This window comes from Macrotis lagotis, chromosome X (genome assembly GCF_037893015.1).
Source record: "Macrotis lagotis isolate mMagLag1 chromosome X, bilby.v1.9.chrom.fasta, whole genome shotgun sequence".
Lineage (NCBI taxonomy): Eukaryota > Metazoa > Chordata > Mammalia > Peramelemorphia > Peramelidae > Macrotis > Macrotis lagotis.
In genome coordinates, this window is record NC_133666.1 from 697,950,867 (window position 1) to 697,965,997 (window position 15,131).

A 15,131-nucleotide genomic window follows, 5' to 3' on the forward strand; every position below is an offset into this window, starting at 1 on the left:
CTCCAGCATTCAGCAATCAAGATTCAGACACTTAATAATTGCCTAGCTATGTGACTTTGGGCAAGTCACTTAACCCCATTTCCTTAAATAAAATAAAAACATATGTATATAAAAAAAGCATGGAGCCAGGTGTCAGTTAACTTCAGTGGGGGATCTTGACCCTGCCACTTCTTACTATGTAATCTGGACCCTGAATTTCCTCCTTTATAAAGTGAGAATGATGAGGCTGCCTCACCCTGTCTCTTCCTAGGTCTGAGGATTAAGTTGATTTGTAGTTCCAAGTACTTCAGGCCTCTGAATTTGGAAATGAGAAAGCCTCAGAGCACGTCTAAGCCTGTCTCTTTCCTTTTTTTTGTTTTATTTTTTTTGCAAGGCAATGGGGTTAAGTGACTTGCCCAAGGCCACACAGCTAAGTAGGTATTAAGTGTCTGAGGCCAGATTTGAACTCAGGTCCTCCAGGGCTGGTGCTCAGCTTGTCTCTTTTGAGGTGAAGAAAAGGGGACCCGGGGAGGGGAAACATCTGGCCTGAAGCGGGTCACCCAAGTACGATCATTAGGGGCTGGCATCATCTTTCAATTTTCAAGGAAGAGCATGGTGGGGGACTGTGGGAGACCACCCCCCACTTGGCACAGAGGTGACCTCAGGAGTTTAAAGTTTGCACCTTTGAGGGCAAGTTCTGCCAGGCTGGGGGGACTTCAAGCTGTCTGAGCATCTGTTGAGTGAGGTTGTGAGGTTCCGGCCTAGACTGGCCACACCACCAACACTAGATCCTTCCTCTAGGAAGCCTCAGTACTAACCCCAACATGACCCTTTGGTCTCCTATCCCAGCCCTACCCTGGACTTCTCAAAGGCCTGCAAAAACCAAGGCTTTTGGGTGACCCCCAAGGAGCTGCCAGTCTTTCCAGCCCTGTCCTATACTGCCCCTGCTTCTGCCCTCCTGGGCTGCAGCCTGCAATGTTCCATTCCCATTGACTAAATCCCCCAAAGGAATAGGAGAACCAGGTCTCCATCTGGTTTGAACCTGGGGGAATGTTTGAGTTCACAGGAAGAAGCAGGCTCAGGGGCCTAGATCTGGGTTATGCCGGTGGGCGCTGCCAGCTGGGAGGATTCGGCTAGACTTTCTGTTGTTGAAGCAGCCTAGGGCTTTTTCCATAGCATTCCGCATTTCCTCTCTGTGTGTGCCTCCAGGTTCTGGGTCATCTCTTCCCTCCAGGGCTGGGATGGAGTGCCTTCAAGAGCATGCATGGATGGGCCTTAGCAGATAGTGCCATGGCAACCCAAAAACCCTCCCCTCTTGGAGTTGGGCCTCTTTTCATTTAGGTGGGCTGCTCATGAGCAGAAAGGGACCCTGGAGCGGGGTTCCCTCCTAGCCCTTTTGGTTAATGAAGGAGGAAACAGACCTAGAAGAGTCAGATGAGTTGTCCAGGGTCCCTGAGCTGGTCCCTGTTAGAGGCAGGGTCTGAACATGTTGTCACACTACAAAGACTGCTCGGACAGCAAGGCCAGACTGGTCCAGGGCTTCCACACCCCTCAAACCTTCCCCTTGGAGCAGAGGGGCACTGGAGCACGGCCTGAGGAGGCCTGAATAGGCTCTCCTTCCTAGAGGAAGGACCTAGTGGTGGTGCAGCCAGTCTTGGCTGGATTGGGGGGAAGGGGTGAGGGCCCGTCCTGGTGTTAGAGAGTCACCCAGAGGCATCTTCTGGGGTGGGGGTGGGGGAACTGGAGCAGAGCCACTCAGCATCCGTGCTCTCTTTCCTAGGCAAGCCTGAAAGCAGATTGTGTGAGCAAACCCTTTACTCAGCGGTGCCATGATCTGGTGAAGGTCATTGAGGACTTCCCGGCCAAGGTAGCTAGACACAGAGGCATTTGTGAGAGTGAGTGAGAGTATGAGAGTGAGAATGTGAGTGCGAGTGTGTGTGTGTGTGTGCGCGCGCATGTGCGCACGTGTGAGACTGTGAGGCTGAGTGAATGTGTGTGGGTGTGAGTGAGTGTATTCTCTAAGCTTGAGGACTTCTTGCTGGGGGAACCCTGTCAGATGCTGAGCTCAGGATGGTGGCTCAGCCACTGTTCCAATGTATGATCTTAGAACTCTCCAGAATGCTGATTTTCCAGAGTTGTTGTGAGACTTGATGCTAAAATCTCCACTCTTGGCCCTGACTTGAGGCCTCTCTCTGTCTCTCCAGGCCTTCCTCTGCTAGACCTGGTGGGCCGGAGGCATGAGCACTGCTCAAGGTGGTCCTGGAGCCCAGGCCTGGGCCTATGTGTAGAATTAAGCTGGTGGAATGAGAACAATCCATGCCCTCTGCCCCACTCCGTCCTCTTGTTTTCTTTCTTTGGGGCATCCTAGGGGCTCCGGGACCCACCTAGCCACGAAACAACATCAGCATTCCAGTTCTGAAGAGTTGGTTTTTCCATCACAATTAGGGGTTTCAGCTCTCGCCCCCTGCAGCGCAACCTGGACCTGAGCCTTCTTCCATTCCACCAGTGCCCCTTCCCCCTCTGGGGTGACTCGTCGATCTCTTGTCCGAGTTTGTTTTTCTTTAACAAGCTCAGGCCAAGGGGACTGGCTCTTTGTCTCTGCCCTGGCAGACCGTCCTGTAAGGGGCCCTCAGAGAGATGCATTTTGGACAAGGGCAAAGGGCAGCCTCCACCTCTGGCAGCTTCTTCCAAGGTGTCACTTGACAGCTGATGATCCCCCTTCTTGTTTCTCCTGAGTGTCTCGGGAAGAGGGATGAGGAGGGGGAGCATGGCCAGGCAAGGGCTGCAGGCAGCCTGGCCGGCGTGGAGTTGTGCATGCTGCCTCTCCCCCTCAGCCAGCTCTGTTTTCCCTGCTTCAGGAGCTGCACTCCATTTTCCCATGGCTTGTAGAAAACATTTTTGGCAGTTTGGATGGCATCATGGTCGGCTGGAACCTGCGGTGCTTGCAAGGAAGAGTGAACCCCGTAGAATACAGCATTGCCATGGAGTTTCTGGACCCCAGGCAAGTGATTTCACTGTCGTCTGGCCTTGGGGGACTGGGCCTGAGAGCCACTCACACTGTGTTCTCTTTGATTCTTGGACAGTGGGCCGATGATGAAGCTGGTGTACAAACTCCAGGCTGAGGATTACAAATATGATTTTCCGGTGTCGTACCTTCCTGTAAGTAATTGGGCAGCTGAGGAGGGCGGGCTTGACAAGCTTGCTAAGGGGGTGAGCCGACCCCCACCTGGTTTGGGGGTGCCCCCTGTCTGCACAGTGGAGTCACATTGGTACCACTTGGCTCACCTCCCTTTGGGTGAAGGTTTCCTTCATAGTCTGGGGTTATCACACTTACCTCTCATGCCACCAAGGGGAGGGGGAGAAGGAGAAGGCTTGGTGTCTGTGGGGGGTGGGCTGTAGCAATGCATGAGACGATGTCAGACTGTAGTCTAAACTGTTCCTGGGTCTGTCCTTTCTATCCCCTGCTGACAAAACCTCCAGTGGCTCTTTGTTCCCCAGAGGGTGACTCCCATACTCTTCTCTGGCATTCAAGGCTCTGCCAACCCGCTCTTCCAGCTTAGACACCCTCCCCCATTCCCCACCCCCATTGTGCCTCTTCTTACCTACATCGAGGTCTATCACACTGGGCTTCTCTCTGTTGTCATCCTGCTCTCATCATGCCCATCATGCCCTTCACCTCTGCCTGGCATTGATTGGCCTTCCTGTCTCTCTGTCCAAGCACCCAAAGGGAGTGCCCTGTTTTAGAACCCTCTGTGGCACTCTTTATTTGTATTGTATTACTTGGGTCCGTGGACTTGGCCTCACTAGAGTGTCCATGTGAGAAGGGCAGAAGATGCCATCTCCTTGGTCCCCTGGCACCTCCGCTCACACTGCTTCTCTTTCAGGAGCCCGTACGAGCCTGCATTCAGGAGCGTGTCCTCCCGGAGTGCCCACTCTACCACAACAAGGTCCAACTCCCAGCAGCTGGCACTCAGGGCTTGCATCTGGCTCTCAGTATCCTTTCTTTGGTGGGAGCGGGAGGCGGGTGGTTCAGCAGCCTTGTAGCAGGCTCCCAGAGGTAGGTTGGCGTTATTTATCCTTGACCTCTACCCCATATCCGTTTGAATACTACATGTTCTTCTTTGCATTGAGCCTCATCACACAAAGGGTATGATTCCACCTGTCTTTTTTTTTTATTTCTTAGAGTTTTTTTGGCAAGGCAATGGGGTTAAGTGACTTGCCCAAGGTCACACAGCTAGGTAATTATTAAGTATCTGAGGCTGTTTTTGAACTCAGGTCTTCCTGACTCTAGGGCTGGTTCTCTGTCCACTGTGCCACCTAGTTGTCCCACCCATCTTATTGCATAACACTCTTGGAAGAGGGAGAAGCCCCAGACAGGATTGTGACCACTGGGGTGGGGGTGGGGAGGGTGGCCTTTGGGCCTGGGGTCAGGTCTCCAATGGGACACTCATCCAGAAGAGGGAATGGGAAATTGTGACATTTGAGTCTGTTTATTGGCTGTTGCCTTTGAGCATCTGCATACATTAGTCCCAGAGGGTGAGAGTTATGGGGACTCTCCACCTAGATCTGGGGGTTATGGGTAAATGCATATACTTTGGGTCTGATTGGGAGGAGGTCAGGGGGTATGTGGATACATGTGGTAGGCCGGGTGTTGGGCTAGGAAGTGGTCAGTGGTCAGATTTGGCTCTATGTTTTAATAAAGAAAGGTGCTTGGCTATATTGGAATATGCTGATTGTGTGTAGGTCTCCAGAACTGTGGGAGCATGGGAACATGGGGGTACAGATGGCCTAAGAAGAGGGTTGGGGGATGGGAGTGATTGGGTGGGTCCGTGAGCTAGGTGTGTGTGGTGGCAAAGGTACCAATGTGGGGGGCTAGGCAGAGAGTTTAAGTTTATGAAGACTGGGGTCAGATTTGGGCATGGGGCATGTCAGGAAAGTAATGAAGAAAGTAGTTAGACTTTATTGGGCTGGGCTGTAGCAATGAGAGTAGCTTTGGGTGCTGTGTGTGACTGGGGGGAAGTTTGAGGCAGATCCTGAGATATATGCAAGGGCACGGGAGCAGGAGTGATGGTGTACGGGTGCGGCAGTGGCAGGGGGCCAGCCTTAGTGGGCTCTGTGAGCTGAGGCTTAAAGGAAGTGAGGTCATTCAGAGGTGGGGGCTGGCCATTGGAAAGCTGGGAGATGGGAGATGAGGGTCTTTGTGAAGAGTGGCAAGGTTGGCATGGCCTGACCAGAGTGGAGCAGGCCTTGTCTATGGCCAGTGTCCTGAAGTTTCTTGGTGCAGCGTCCAGTTTGAGTAGTTTAAAAATGCATTTTGGAACATCTGGAACGAGGGTGGCTCTGGTTGGCAAAGGTACTAGAAGACGACACTCTTCAGGCTGAGGCTAGGATGGTCCCTTGGGCAGCCAAGCAGGCAAGGGGGATAGGACTGAGTTAGGGGTGCAATTTGGGGGGTGGGCCAAGGGGAAGAGGAGGCAGCTGAGGATGGAGGGAAGCGCCTGGGCTTCACGAAGGGGAAGGGGGCAGGCTTATGTCATTGGCTTCTCTCCACCACCCAAGAAAAGGGAGGAGAAAAAGTATGACTTTCCCCATGAGAGGGATTAACTTCTCTGGGCAGGCCAAATGGGGAGGCTCGGCAGGCTCTCTGGCTGGGCTGGAGGGACATCTTCACTGCCTGAGGTCTACCTGCCCTTGGCTTGAAGATTGGGGAGGCCTTGTCAAGAGGGAGAGGGGAAGAGGAAAAGTCTACAAACCCTGGAACCTCTTGGGGCTGGGGGCAGGACCCTGTCTGAAGTTGTGTGGCGGAAGGAACTAGAAGTGCATAGACTTGGGGGGCTCCATGTAGCTTGAAGGCCATCTCGTCCAGGACAGGACAGCGTCACGAAGTCAGGGGAGACAGCAGATTCACAGACCTTCACATGGGGCTGGGGGCGGGTCCTGGGGGACACCCACCCCATCCCTCACGGAGACTGCTGAGCATCCCCGGGCCCTCCAGCTCTGACAAAGAGTCACAACCAAGGCCCCTTTATTGTCCAGAATTTTCCTTTGTCGATTCACGTCCGAACTTCCGACTGTGCCTATTTCATCCTGGTGGACCGCTACCTGACATGGTTCCTGCCCACAGAAGGAAATGTTGTCCCTCCTCCTTCGACCACCCTGGGGGGCACCATTCCTTCTCCCACTCCCAGGTGAGTCTCCTGGGGCCAGGCTGGGTCGGACTCTGCGCCTTTCTTGTAGTCTTCCTGAGGACGGGGAGACAGCAGGTCCGACCTCAGCCACAATCCCTGGCTACAGGGAGCTTCCAGTCTGAAGCTTCCCACCGTAGTCAGGTGCTGCTCGGTGCACAGCAGAGCCACCATCACAAGCCTGGCACCCCCTGGCCCCATTCCCTCCCCCCCCCCACCTTTGGGGGCCACACCTGCCTTCCCACATAGTGAGACACACTTATATAGTCATTCAGCACATGTGTGCATGAGCCTGTTCATATGTAACACATGTGAACATGTCCCTAGCAGTGGGTGGTCACAGCTATGCATATGGCTCCCTTGAAAGTCTAAGTTCCTTGAAGGTGGAGACATTTAGGGCCCCCCCCAATTCATTGACCAAATGCTGCTTTTCTCTGAGATCGGCTTGTGCCTTTCTGCTCTGAAACCTCCACCTGTAGACAGTGGGAGCTGCTGCCCGGGGACTATTCCCTGGCATGCTCTCCCTGTCTCTCTGTCTTGTCTGTCTGTCTCTGTCTCCCAGATCTACACATCCATCAGCATTATGGGAGCTTGCTGGGGGCTGGGAGCACAAGGACAAGAAACAGCCATCCCTGGCTTCTGCATGGGGGAGGTCACTAGGGTAGAGGGGAACCCTCCCAGCAGGGGCACTGAGGGTTTTCCTTTAAGCCTAGTGTGAGCAAATTCTCCAAGATGGCACCAGTGTGGGGAAAGGGCCAGAAGGTCAGTGAGGAGCGGGAGGCCATCCGACTGGCCACAGGGTAGATGGAGCAGAGGCGCCAGAGCGCCCAGCCGCTGCTTTGGAAACAGACTTAACCAGACTTATTGACTGCCCCCGCCCCCGTGGACTCTGTCCTTCCTCACGTTCCATACACGTGCACCCATGTCTCCTACATCTCCCATACACTCACTCTGCTTTAGTGGGCACAGATATTAATCACTTTCTTTGCTCCCACCCAACACGCATCCTGCCCATTTACCCACTCCCCCTCACATACATGCACACACCCCCAACACACACACATACATGTGTCCCATGAGAATATGGAAGATCCATGATGGCTGTGGACCCAGTGAGGGCTGATTGGCTAAGAGACACAAGGCTGGTGCAGATGCTTGGATGGTGGCTTGATGACTGGTGGGCAGGCTCTGATATTGGTTTGTTTGTGGGGTTTTCATGGGGCCCCTTTTAGACATTTGCAGAATGTGGGGACTCGGGCCTGGGCAGCGCTCCAGCGGTCCTCCAGGCCAGTTGTTTTACTTTGTTGGTGACCGAGCTGGGCAAAGTGAGGTGGGTATGGCCAGGCTAGGATCAGAGAGGCTTCTTTATTTACACACATTGTCTGGTTCTTGCTCCAAGGAGCCCAGCTGTGCCTTTTACTTCCTATGGCCTCCACCACACGAGCTTATTGAAGCGGCACATTTCCCATCAGCCCTCGGTGAATGCAGACCCAGCCTCACAGGAGATCTGGAGATCAGAGACTCTGCTCCAGGTGAGATGCTGGCTTGGATTCGGGTGTGCGGCGTGGCCAGCTTGGTCGGGACTGAGGATGGGGGTGCAACTGAGCAGCCCGTGAAGAGAGAGCTCCCTGCTTGCTTTTCATTCAGGAGATTTGTGCTCAGGGACTGTGGTGGACTCTGACGGGGGGGGGGGGGGAATGAGCTGAGCCCATTCCTTGTGGAGCTGATGTTCATATAGAGAGAAGCAGGAGAGGATAGACCTTGGAGGGTGGGAGGGGCTCTCTCCTCTGCGCCCTGCGGCTTGCTGAGCACCACCAGCTGCTTCCGCTCTTCCCTAGGTCTTTGTTGAGATGTGGCTGCACCATTATTCTCTGGAGATGTATCAGAAGATGCAGTCCCCTCATGCCAAGGTAAGGCTCTGTGTTCTGCCCTGGCCCCTTCTACCTCAGCAAGCCTTATTACCTGGGTCTGCCCCTGGCCAACTGGAGGGCTCTCCAGTCTCCCCAGTGTGTTCACTGGGCCAAGCTTCTGCTTCTTGGTGGCAAGAGCGGGGCCATCCCACCCCCTCGAGACCCTCTCTGGAGACAAGGGCTGCTAGAGCCTGCCCCAGGCTTGGGGCTTCCTGGATGGAGTTGCCCAGCTCCAGGGCAGAGTAACAGACCCTCCTGATGCCAGCTTTGGTTGGTGACCAGGGGCCCTGCCAACTGAAGTCTTTGGCAGGGGTGGGGCTAGGCCTGAGACCATCCTATTGGTCAGCTCAGCAGTCAGAGACTGCCACGTCGATGGGCCCCTAAGCCCACTTCCTTCAGCCTCCAAGGAAGGTTGGGGAAGGACCACGAGGAGCCTTCCAACCCCCAACTCCCCCACCCTGGCAGTGCAGCCCCTCAGGGGCTTGGGCATGGGCACGGTTTCTTTTCTCTTCTTGAATGTGGCTTGGCCTTGCAGAAGTATTGACCGCTTCTGTCTGCTGCTTCTGTCCAGAGGATGGGTCTGTTCTTGCTGTCCATGCTAGCATAGGGAGGTGGCTAGAAGTTTTGGGGGGCTGGAGGGGCAAGGGGAGACTTTGGAGTGTGACCTTCCATTTCACTGGGTTTGCCACTCTTTCTGCCATGGCCAGAGCAGAAGCCAGGTGCTCAGGGCTCAGTGAGTAGGCAGTGTGCAGGTGGGGCTCTCTAAGCCTCAGTTTCCCCATTGTGTCCCCAAAGGCCCCCAGCTCCTCCATGACCACCTCAGGAGAATCCTGAAAAGGGGAGCAGGGCTCCCAGTGTAGACTGACAGTGTATAGCTGTTGCCCAGGAGCCAAATCACAGCTGGGCTGGCACATGGTATCTCCTGGTTCTGCCTTCCCTTAGAGGAGAGGGACTACACCTGTTGGCTACTACCCTTCAGCCCACTTTGGCTGGGACCCCCGAGGGGGGTATCTGGATGGTTCAACTGCTCTCTGTGCCTAGGATGCTTTCTCTCTGGCTGCCAACTGAGGATGGATGCTGGGTAGACAGTGATGGCAGCCATGACCCGCTTTAGAACCCCTTCAGACCTCCCCCTACCTTTCACCACCAGCTGACAAGTACAAGCCTCTTGTCAAACAAGGGTCTGAGACCAAGCCTGAAGTCCCAGGAGGTTGGGACTTCTTCTGAGCTCTGCAGCTTGTAGGCTGGTGGTCTTGGCTTACCCCTCCTTCCCCCAGCCTGTTCCACTTGATTTTGCCTTTGCTCTAGAGGGGTGGTGGCTGGGGCCTCAGTGCTGGGCTTGTGACATAAGAACCACCAGGGGTCCAGGGGGTGCATGGACATGAAAACAGGAGGGTGTGGGGGATGGCCCACTGTGTAGGGAGGAAACCCCTGGAGCAGAGTCCAGGTGACATTTGTCCAGGATGGGAAGCTGTCGTGGACCTGGGGCTCCGGCCTGACGGCTCCTTGCCCTTCCAGCATCGGCATCCTTGGGAACACCCATCCGGGCCTAATCCGTAACACTGGCAAACTTTGTGTCCAGAGTAGGGGAGATGTCCTCAGGGTGGCCAGGGACCAAGGCGCTGCCTGGGCTGCCCAGGATGCTTGGGCTGACCCTGCTCTTTCTGATGAACTTTGCTGATTGCGCTGCTGACATCTTGGCTTTCTTTCTTGGCTCCTTCCTGCTTTGCTAACAGATCTGCCTGGGGAGGGTGGCGGGCACTCTGTCCCTGGGTCCTCACCTAGAGCCAGGCCTGGCTGGGATGCTGCAGCCACCAGAGCTGTCAGCCCGGTGCTCCCCCACAAGCGTTCCCCATGCTCCCATGGGTCGGCCTGGTCCAGATTCTCCAGTCTCTAGAATTCATTCAGAAGACCCTCATTTGTCCTTACGGTTGACTGAGAGCAGCCAAAGCTGATCAGAGAGCGGGGGGTTAGGCCCCCCACTCTTCCAGGAAGAACACCCTGCTAGGAGAGCCCCTGTTCTAGCTCAACAGAGCCTCCCTGGCAGATGTCCTGCTCCCACAGTTGGAGGGAGAACCAGCTGAGGTCCCCAGGAGGATGGGGCCCATCCTTCCTCTGGGCCTTTCCCTTCTCAGTCACCTGCCCCTCAACCTGGGGGCCAGAAGCTTTCTGTAGAAGCCCTCAGGCCTGCTTTTCTGCTAGGAAATGAGAGTTTGGTGATCCACAGACCCTCCCAGCCATTATTTTGCAGAAGCCTAATGCTGGCCTGCTTTGTTCTGGCCAGGCCATGACTCTGAGGGGATGTTCCAGGAATGGGCAGGAGGAGCCCACCCTCTGTCCCAAGGGAAGCTGGTGCTGCCTTGGCCGAGGCACACCCAGGTGCTCAGCCTGACCCCAACCCATGCCCTCTTCCCCCTCCCCCCACTAGTTTAGAGAGGGGTCCCAGGCTGACGAAAGCAAAGGGCTCCCAGGACAAGTGGAGGCTCTTGGGGTTGAAGCAAGGGTCGATTGGATTGGCATTGACTGTATTTGTTTTTGTTTTTTGTTGTCTTTTTCCTCTTCTTGGGCTCATTCTTACTTTTTTTCTTTACCTTCTTTCCCCTCCCTGCCCTTCCCTTTGTCTCTACCCTTTCTTTCTTCTACTCCCTTTCCCCTCTCTTGTCTCTCTTCCTCCCTTTCTCCCCCACCCCCCACTTCCACCTTCCCTGGTCCCCTTTCTCCTCCATTTCTCCTTCTTGTTTTTTGTTGTCTCTCAGCTAGAGGTTCTCCACTACCGGCTCAGTCTCTCCAGTAGTCTCCACAGTTCTCCTGCCCAACCCAGCTACCAGGCCCTCCACGCATACCAAGTATACCATCTTTTTGTTTGCTTTCCTTTTTTATTCTTGCTGGCTATCTGCAGAGAGTCTGTGCGGATGTGTGGGTAGGGGTGTTGGCACAGCCCCCCCCCCCCCCCGAGGAAGGCCCCTGGGCTAGCTAGGGACTGGTTTCCAGGGGATTTGAGAAAGTCCATCAGATCAGATCAGAACTGGGCGCTGGGAGGAGCCAGAGCTTTGCTAGAGAGAGGTGTGGGGACGTGTGTGTGTATGTATGTGTGTGTTACTGCACACGCACTAGATAACGCTCTGGTCATTTCCTCCTGCTGTGTGTTCATCCACTCTCCTTTCATCAAATCCTGCATGGGAGACAAGGGAGGGTCTTTGCTCAGGGAGGGCCTGCATTCCTCCCTGTTTCAGGGGCTGCACCAGGTGTGTCCTTAAGGATCCTGAGAGGGAGGAGAGAGGAGTTGGGGGGGCACATTGGAGCAATTGTTGGTTGACCCTGTGTTCAGTACTAGAGTATTTGGTAGTCGTCTGTTTGGGGAATGACTGGTTCAGAGACTGGTCTTTGGTGGCTCTGAGCCACTCTAATGTTTCAGATTGGCATTCATTCATTTTATATGATGATGATGATGATGATGATGATGATCTCTGATAGGGTTTTATAGAACTCATTTTGTACATTATGTCATTTGACCTCTTACCAATGGGTATCAGTTGGAGGTGGTACTGCCCCCAGGTCCACCTGCCTTGGCTGTGCCAGCTCCTTGTTTCATCCTGGAGGCGTGGGAGGGTGGGGATGTTGCCTGATGCTGAGGCCTGGGGTCAGACTTCCTGGGCTGACCCATGGCACTTCCTTCTGAGTGCTGCAACCAGATTCAGATGTAATTGGGAAAGTTTTAACAAAAGAAAGATGGTGCTAGAAGAACCCAGGTCATGTTAACATGTGATTTTCTGGGTCAGTGTTCAGCCTTCTTCCTATTTGAGTTTGCTACTCCTGCTAGGACCCAGTCCCTTGATCTTACAGATGGGAGGATTGGGAACTCAGAAACAGCAGACCTGCGGCTGTCCTGGTCCTGGGGCATTTTTGTGGTCACCCCTGTTCCCCTCATCCATCCAGACACAAGGCATCATTGTTAGATAACTCCTCAGAGACAGGTGTCCCCCTCCTCTCTTGGAGTAGATCCCAAGGGCCAAAGGGAAGAACACCCTTTGTTTTTGTATAGGTTTTTTCTTCTCTTGTGAGTCACAGAGGTGAAACCAGCCCTAGCCCTTGTCCTTGTGATGAGGAAGAAACTCTTGGAGAGCAGGTTGCAGGGCATCAATCTTCTTACATCCCATAGGCACCTGCCCTTGGGTGAGAGATGGAGAAGGCCGCTTTGGCTGGAGCTCAGGTGTGTGGAGGGAGGTGGTGTGTAATACTGTGGCAAGAGCTGATTCTGCTTCTGTATTGGATCCTCAAGGTCAGAGCCAGGCGGTGACATGGTCAGGCTGGTACTTTCCAAAAAGGACTCTGGGGCAGGTGGTGGTAGCAAGGTGGTAAGACTGGGAGGCCTGTTACAAGGAATGACAGGTGAGGACAGCCAGGGCCAGGGCATCCATGTGCTGAGTTCGAGGGGCCTCTGGGATTTCCTGGAGGAGCAGTCTGTCTGGCAGTTGGTAATATGGGACCAAAAGGCCAGGAGTAGGTAGGAGTCATCCTCCTGGAAAGGCTTTATTGAATCCATGGGACTCCCCCAGAGAGAAGGTCCGGCCTTGAGCCATAATAAGGGCTGACCATGCCTATAGCACGTAACCCAGGAAAGGAGACCGAGGAGGGCTTGGTGATGGAGACCTTAGGGAGCTGCAGGAGGGACCTGGTGGAGCGCATGGGAGGCCCCTGGCAGGGCCTGCACTCAGATTTCAGAGGCCTGGGAGGGCAGCTGGTCATTCTAAGATAGGGAAAGGAAAGTGGTAAGTTTGGTTTTGGAGGCCATTGGGAAAGAGTCAGGATCTGTTGGAGCTCCCTTGCTGTGGGCAAGACCTGCCAGGCCCCACATGCTCTGTTTATTAGTTTGAGACAATTCTGTAGACTTGGGCACACAGATTTCACTGTTTCTGCCAAGGTCGGGAAGTGTTGTGCAGAGAACCCCGAGTTTAGAGTCTGAGGATGAGGGTTGGATCCCTGCCCTGCATGGCCACAGGCAAGCCACCTGGCTTTGCCCTAGCCCATCCTTCTGTCTTTGGATCTGCGACTTGTGTGGCATGAGATGGGCTGATGCCAAAAGGTCTGTCACCTCCTTTCTAGGCTTCTGGTTAGTGCATCTTTGGATGATGCTGGAGGGAGAGGTGCTGGCCAGGGTGGAGGGGCTCTTCCCTCTGTGGCCGCCTGGGCAGCCTCTTGACCCTTTTCCAGGATAACCATGGTTTTTGAAGGTATTCAGTAAAATACATAGGATTACAAAGGCATCCAGGTCCATTGAGATTCAATCATCAAAATGTTAAAAGGCCAAGTTCTCAGATTCCAGGGGTTCAGAACCCCTGATTTGAAACATGGTGTCTGGTAGTATCACCTCTCATTTGGCCCAGATTAGGGGACCCTCTGATCTGGAAGCATTTAGTGTTCTTTCCCCGGGGCAGTAATGAGGGAGGGTGCGGGAGGAATTTGAGAATGAGACTAGAGGAGTCTCCTCCTCTTTTTAGTGCCTCATTGAGGATGAGATGACCTGGGCATTCCCCAGCTCTGACTTTGTCAAGAGTATCACCTTCAGGTCTGCTTTACAGTCTGCCAGATGACATCAGGGGCAGGCCAGACCTCGGTCTGTGTCCAGATCAGGTCAGGCTGGTGCTGCAGAAACTTCTCCAAAGGTAGCTCCTCCAGTTTCACCTTTTGTATTTGAAATGACCCACCTTTGATATGTGGGAGATGCTCTGACTTTTTCAGGGTTCCTGGGTAGGGATTCGGTGAGGGGAGCACAGTGTAGCTACTTATGAATCCAGACCCATCCTTTAAAACTTGAGTACTAATGCTAGTTGGAAGAGATGAATGTGGAATGGCTATTCTAGAATTTACTTCAGCTTAGCCAAGAAGAGGATATGGAGAATGCTGGCTGTCAGTCTGGGTCCATTGCCACTTGTCCTTGAGGTGGATTATTAGGAAGAGGGGACAACCTTGGGTATTTTTAAGGGTGAAGGCAAAATCCTACTGGAACAATGAATAAAATGGAATACATGTCAATTTCTGACAAGTAACAGGACAGTGGCCTTGGATTATTTTCTCATTTGAATCCTTGTGATTCTTCATGTGAAATGCTACCTCATCTGATATAAAATCCTAGCAAGGCCTTTTTCTCTATTAGTCATACAGCTTTGTACAAACGTGGTCTCTGTGTGTGTAAATGGCAGTATTGATTTTGTTGGATCCTCTATAAGGCCTCTGATGACCCCAGACTTGTGCCAGGGGCAAGGGGAGATGTCATGTTCACTAAACCCAACCAAGGGAGACTCTTCTTTTCCTTGGTGCTGGCCTGGGGTATATTAGGAAGGTGGCTCTCAGACTGAGTATTGAGGGACTTGGGTCATTCCCAGAGGTGGAGGTGAGGAGAAAGTGCAGCCCAGGCAGGAAGGACAGAGTCCTGGTGAGGGGAGTTGGACTGTCCAGGGTTGGGAAGAGCCGGGGATGTGCATGTGCCGCTGACATATAGGATAGGCAGTCCTTAGTCAATTGAGAAACTTTGTTTCATCTAGAAGTTATGGAGTGGGGCGGCTAGGTGGCACCGTGGATGGAGCACCAGCCCTGGAGTCAGGAGTTCAAATGCAGCCTCAGACACCTAATAATTAATAATAATGACCTAGCTGTGTGACCTTGGGCAAGCCACTTAACCCTTTTGCCTTGCAAAAAAAAACTAGAAGTTACTGAGTGTTAAACCTGTTAACAAGATAAACTTTAAGCATGATGAATGTCAATAGGTCCTAGGTTCCACAAATCTGCTACATAAAATGGGGAGGCTGGGAGGAGCTGTGGGTACACAGTGAGACAGTAGTTCAAAGGAAAAGCCAGGTGGTTGTGTTTGACCAGGGCTCAACAGGCATCAGTAGTGATGGTCATGCTTATTATGACAACAACGAGAGGGTCATGACAGCACCAGCCAGCACTTCTCTAGTGGGCTGTTTGCAAGGCATGTTCTCATTGCTTATTTCACTTGAGCCTTCTAGCCACTCTAGAACCAGGCTGGATGACTGGTCATCAGCCTCCCTTACAA

At 53.5% G+C, this 15,131-nt stretch overlaps 1 protein-coding gene across 7 annotated transcripts in view; it reads left to right on the top strand.

Annotated features, from left to right (window-relative positions):
* SMPD4 (sphingomyelin phosphodiesterase 4) overlaps window positions 1-15,131 on the top strand; it is a 36,100-nt gene that overhangs the window by 5,578 nt on the left and 15,391 nt on the right. For 6 of the 7 annotated variants that reach the window (XM_074206612.1, XM_074206618.1, XM_074206616.1 and 3 more), the window contains exons 3-11: window positions 1,760-1,846; window positions 2,838-2,980; window positions 3,063-3,138; window positions 3,864-3,972; window positions 4,074-4,126; window positions 6,016-6,167; window positions 7,564-7,696; window positions 8,003-8,074; window positions 10,831-10,920. In XM_074206612.1, the coding sequence (XP_074062713.1) occupies window positions 1,760-1,846; window positions 2,838-2,980; window positions 3,063-3,138; window positions 3,864-3,972; window positions 4,074-4,126; window positions 6,016-6,167; window positions 7,564-7,696; window positions 8,003-8,074; window positions 10,831-10,920 (915 nt within the window). The remainder of the gene's footprint in view (window positions 1-1,759; window positions 1,847-2,837; window positions 2,981-3,062; window positions 3,139-3,863; window positions 3,973-4,073; window positions 4,127-6,015; window positions 6,168-7,563; window positions 7,697-8,002; window positions 8,075-10,830; window positions 10,921-15,131) is intronic. The other variant, XM_074206613.1, reaches the window with a different exon arrangement.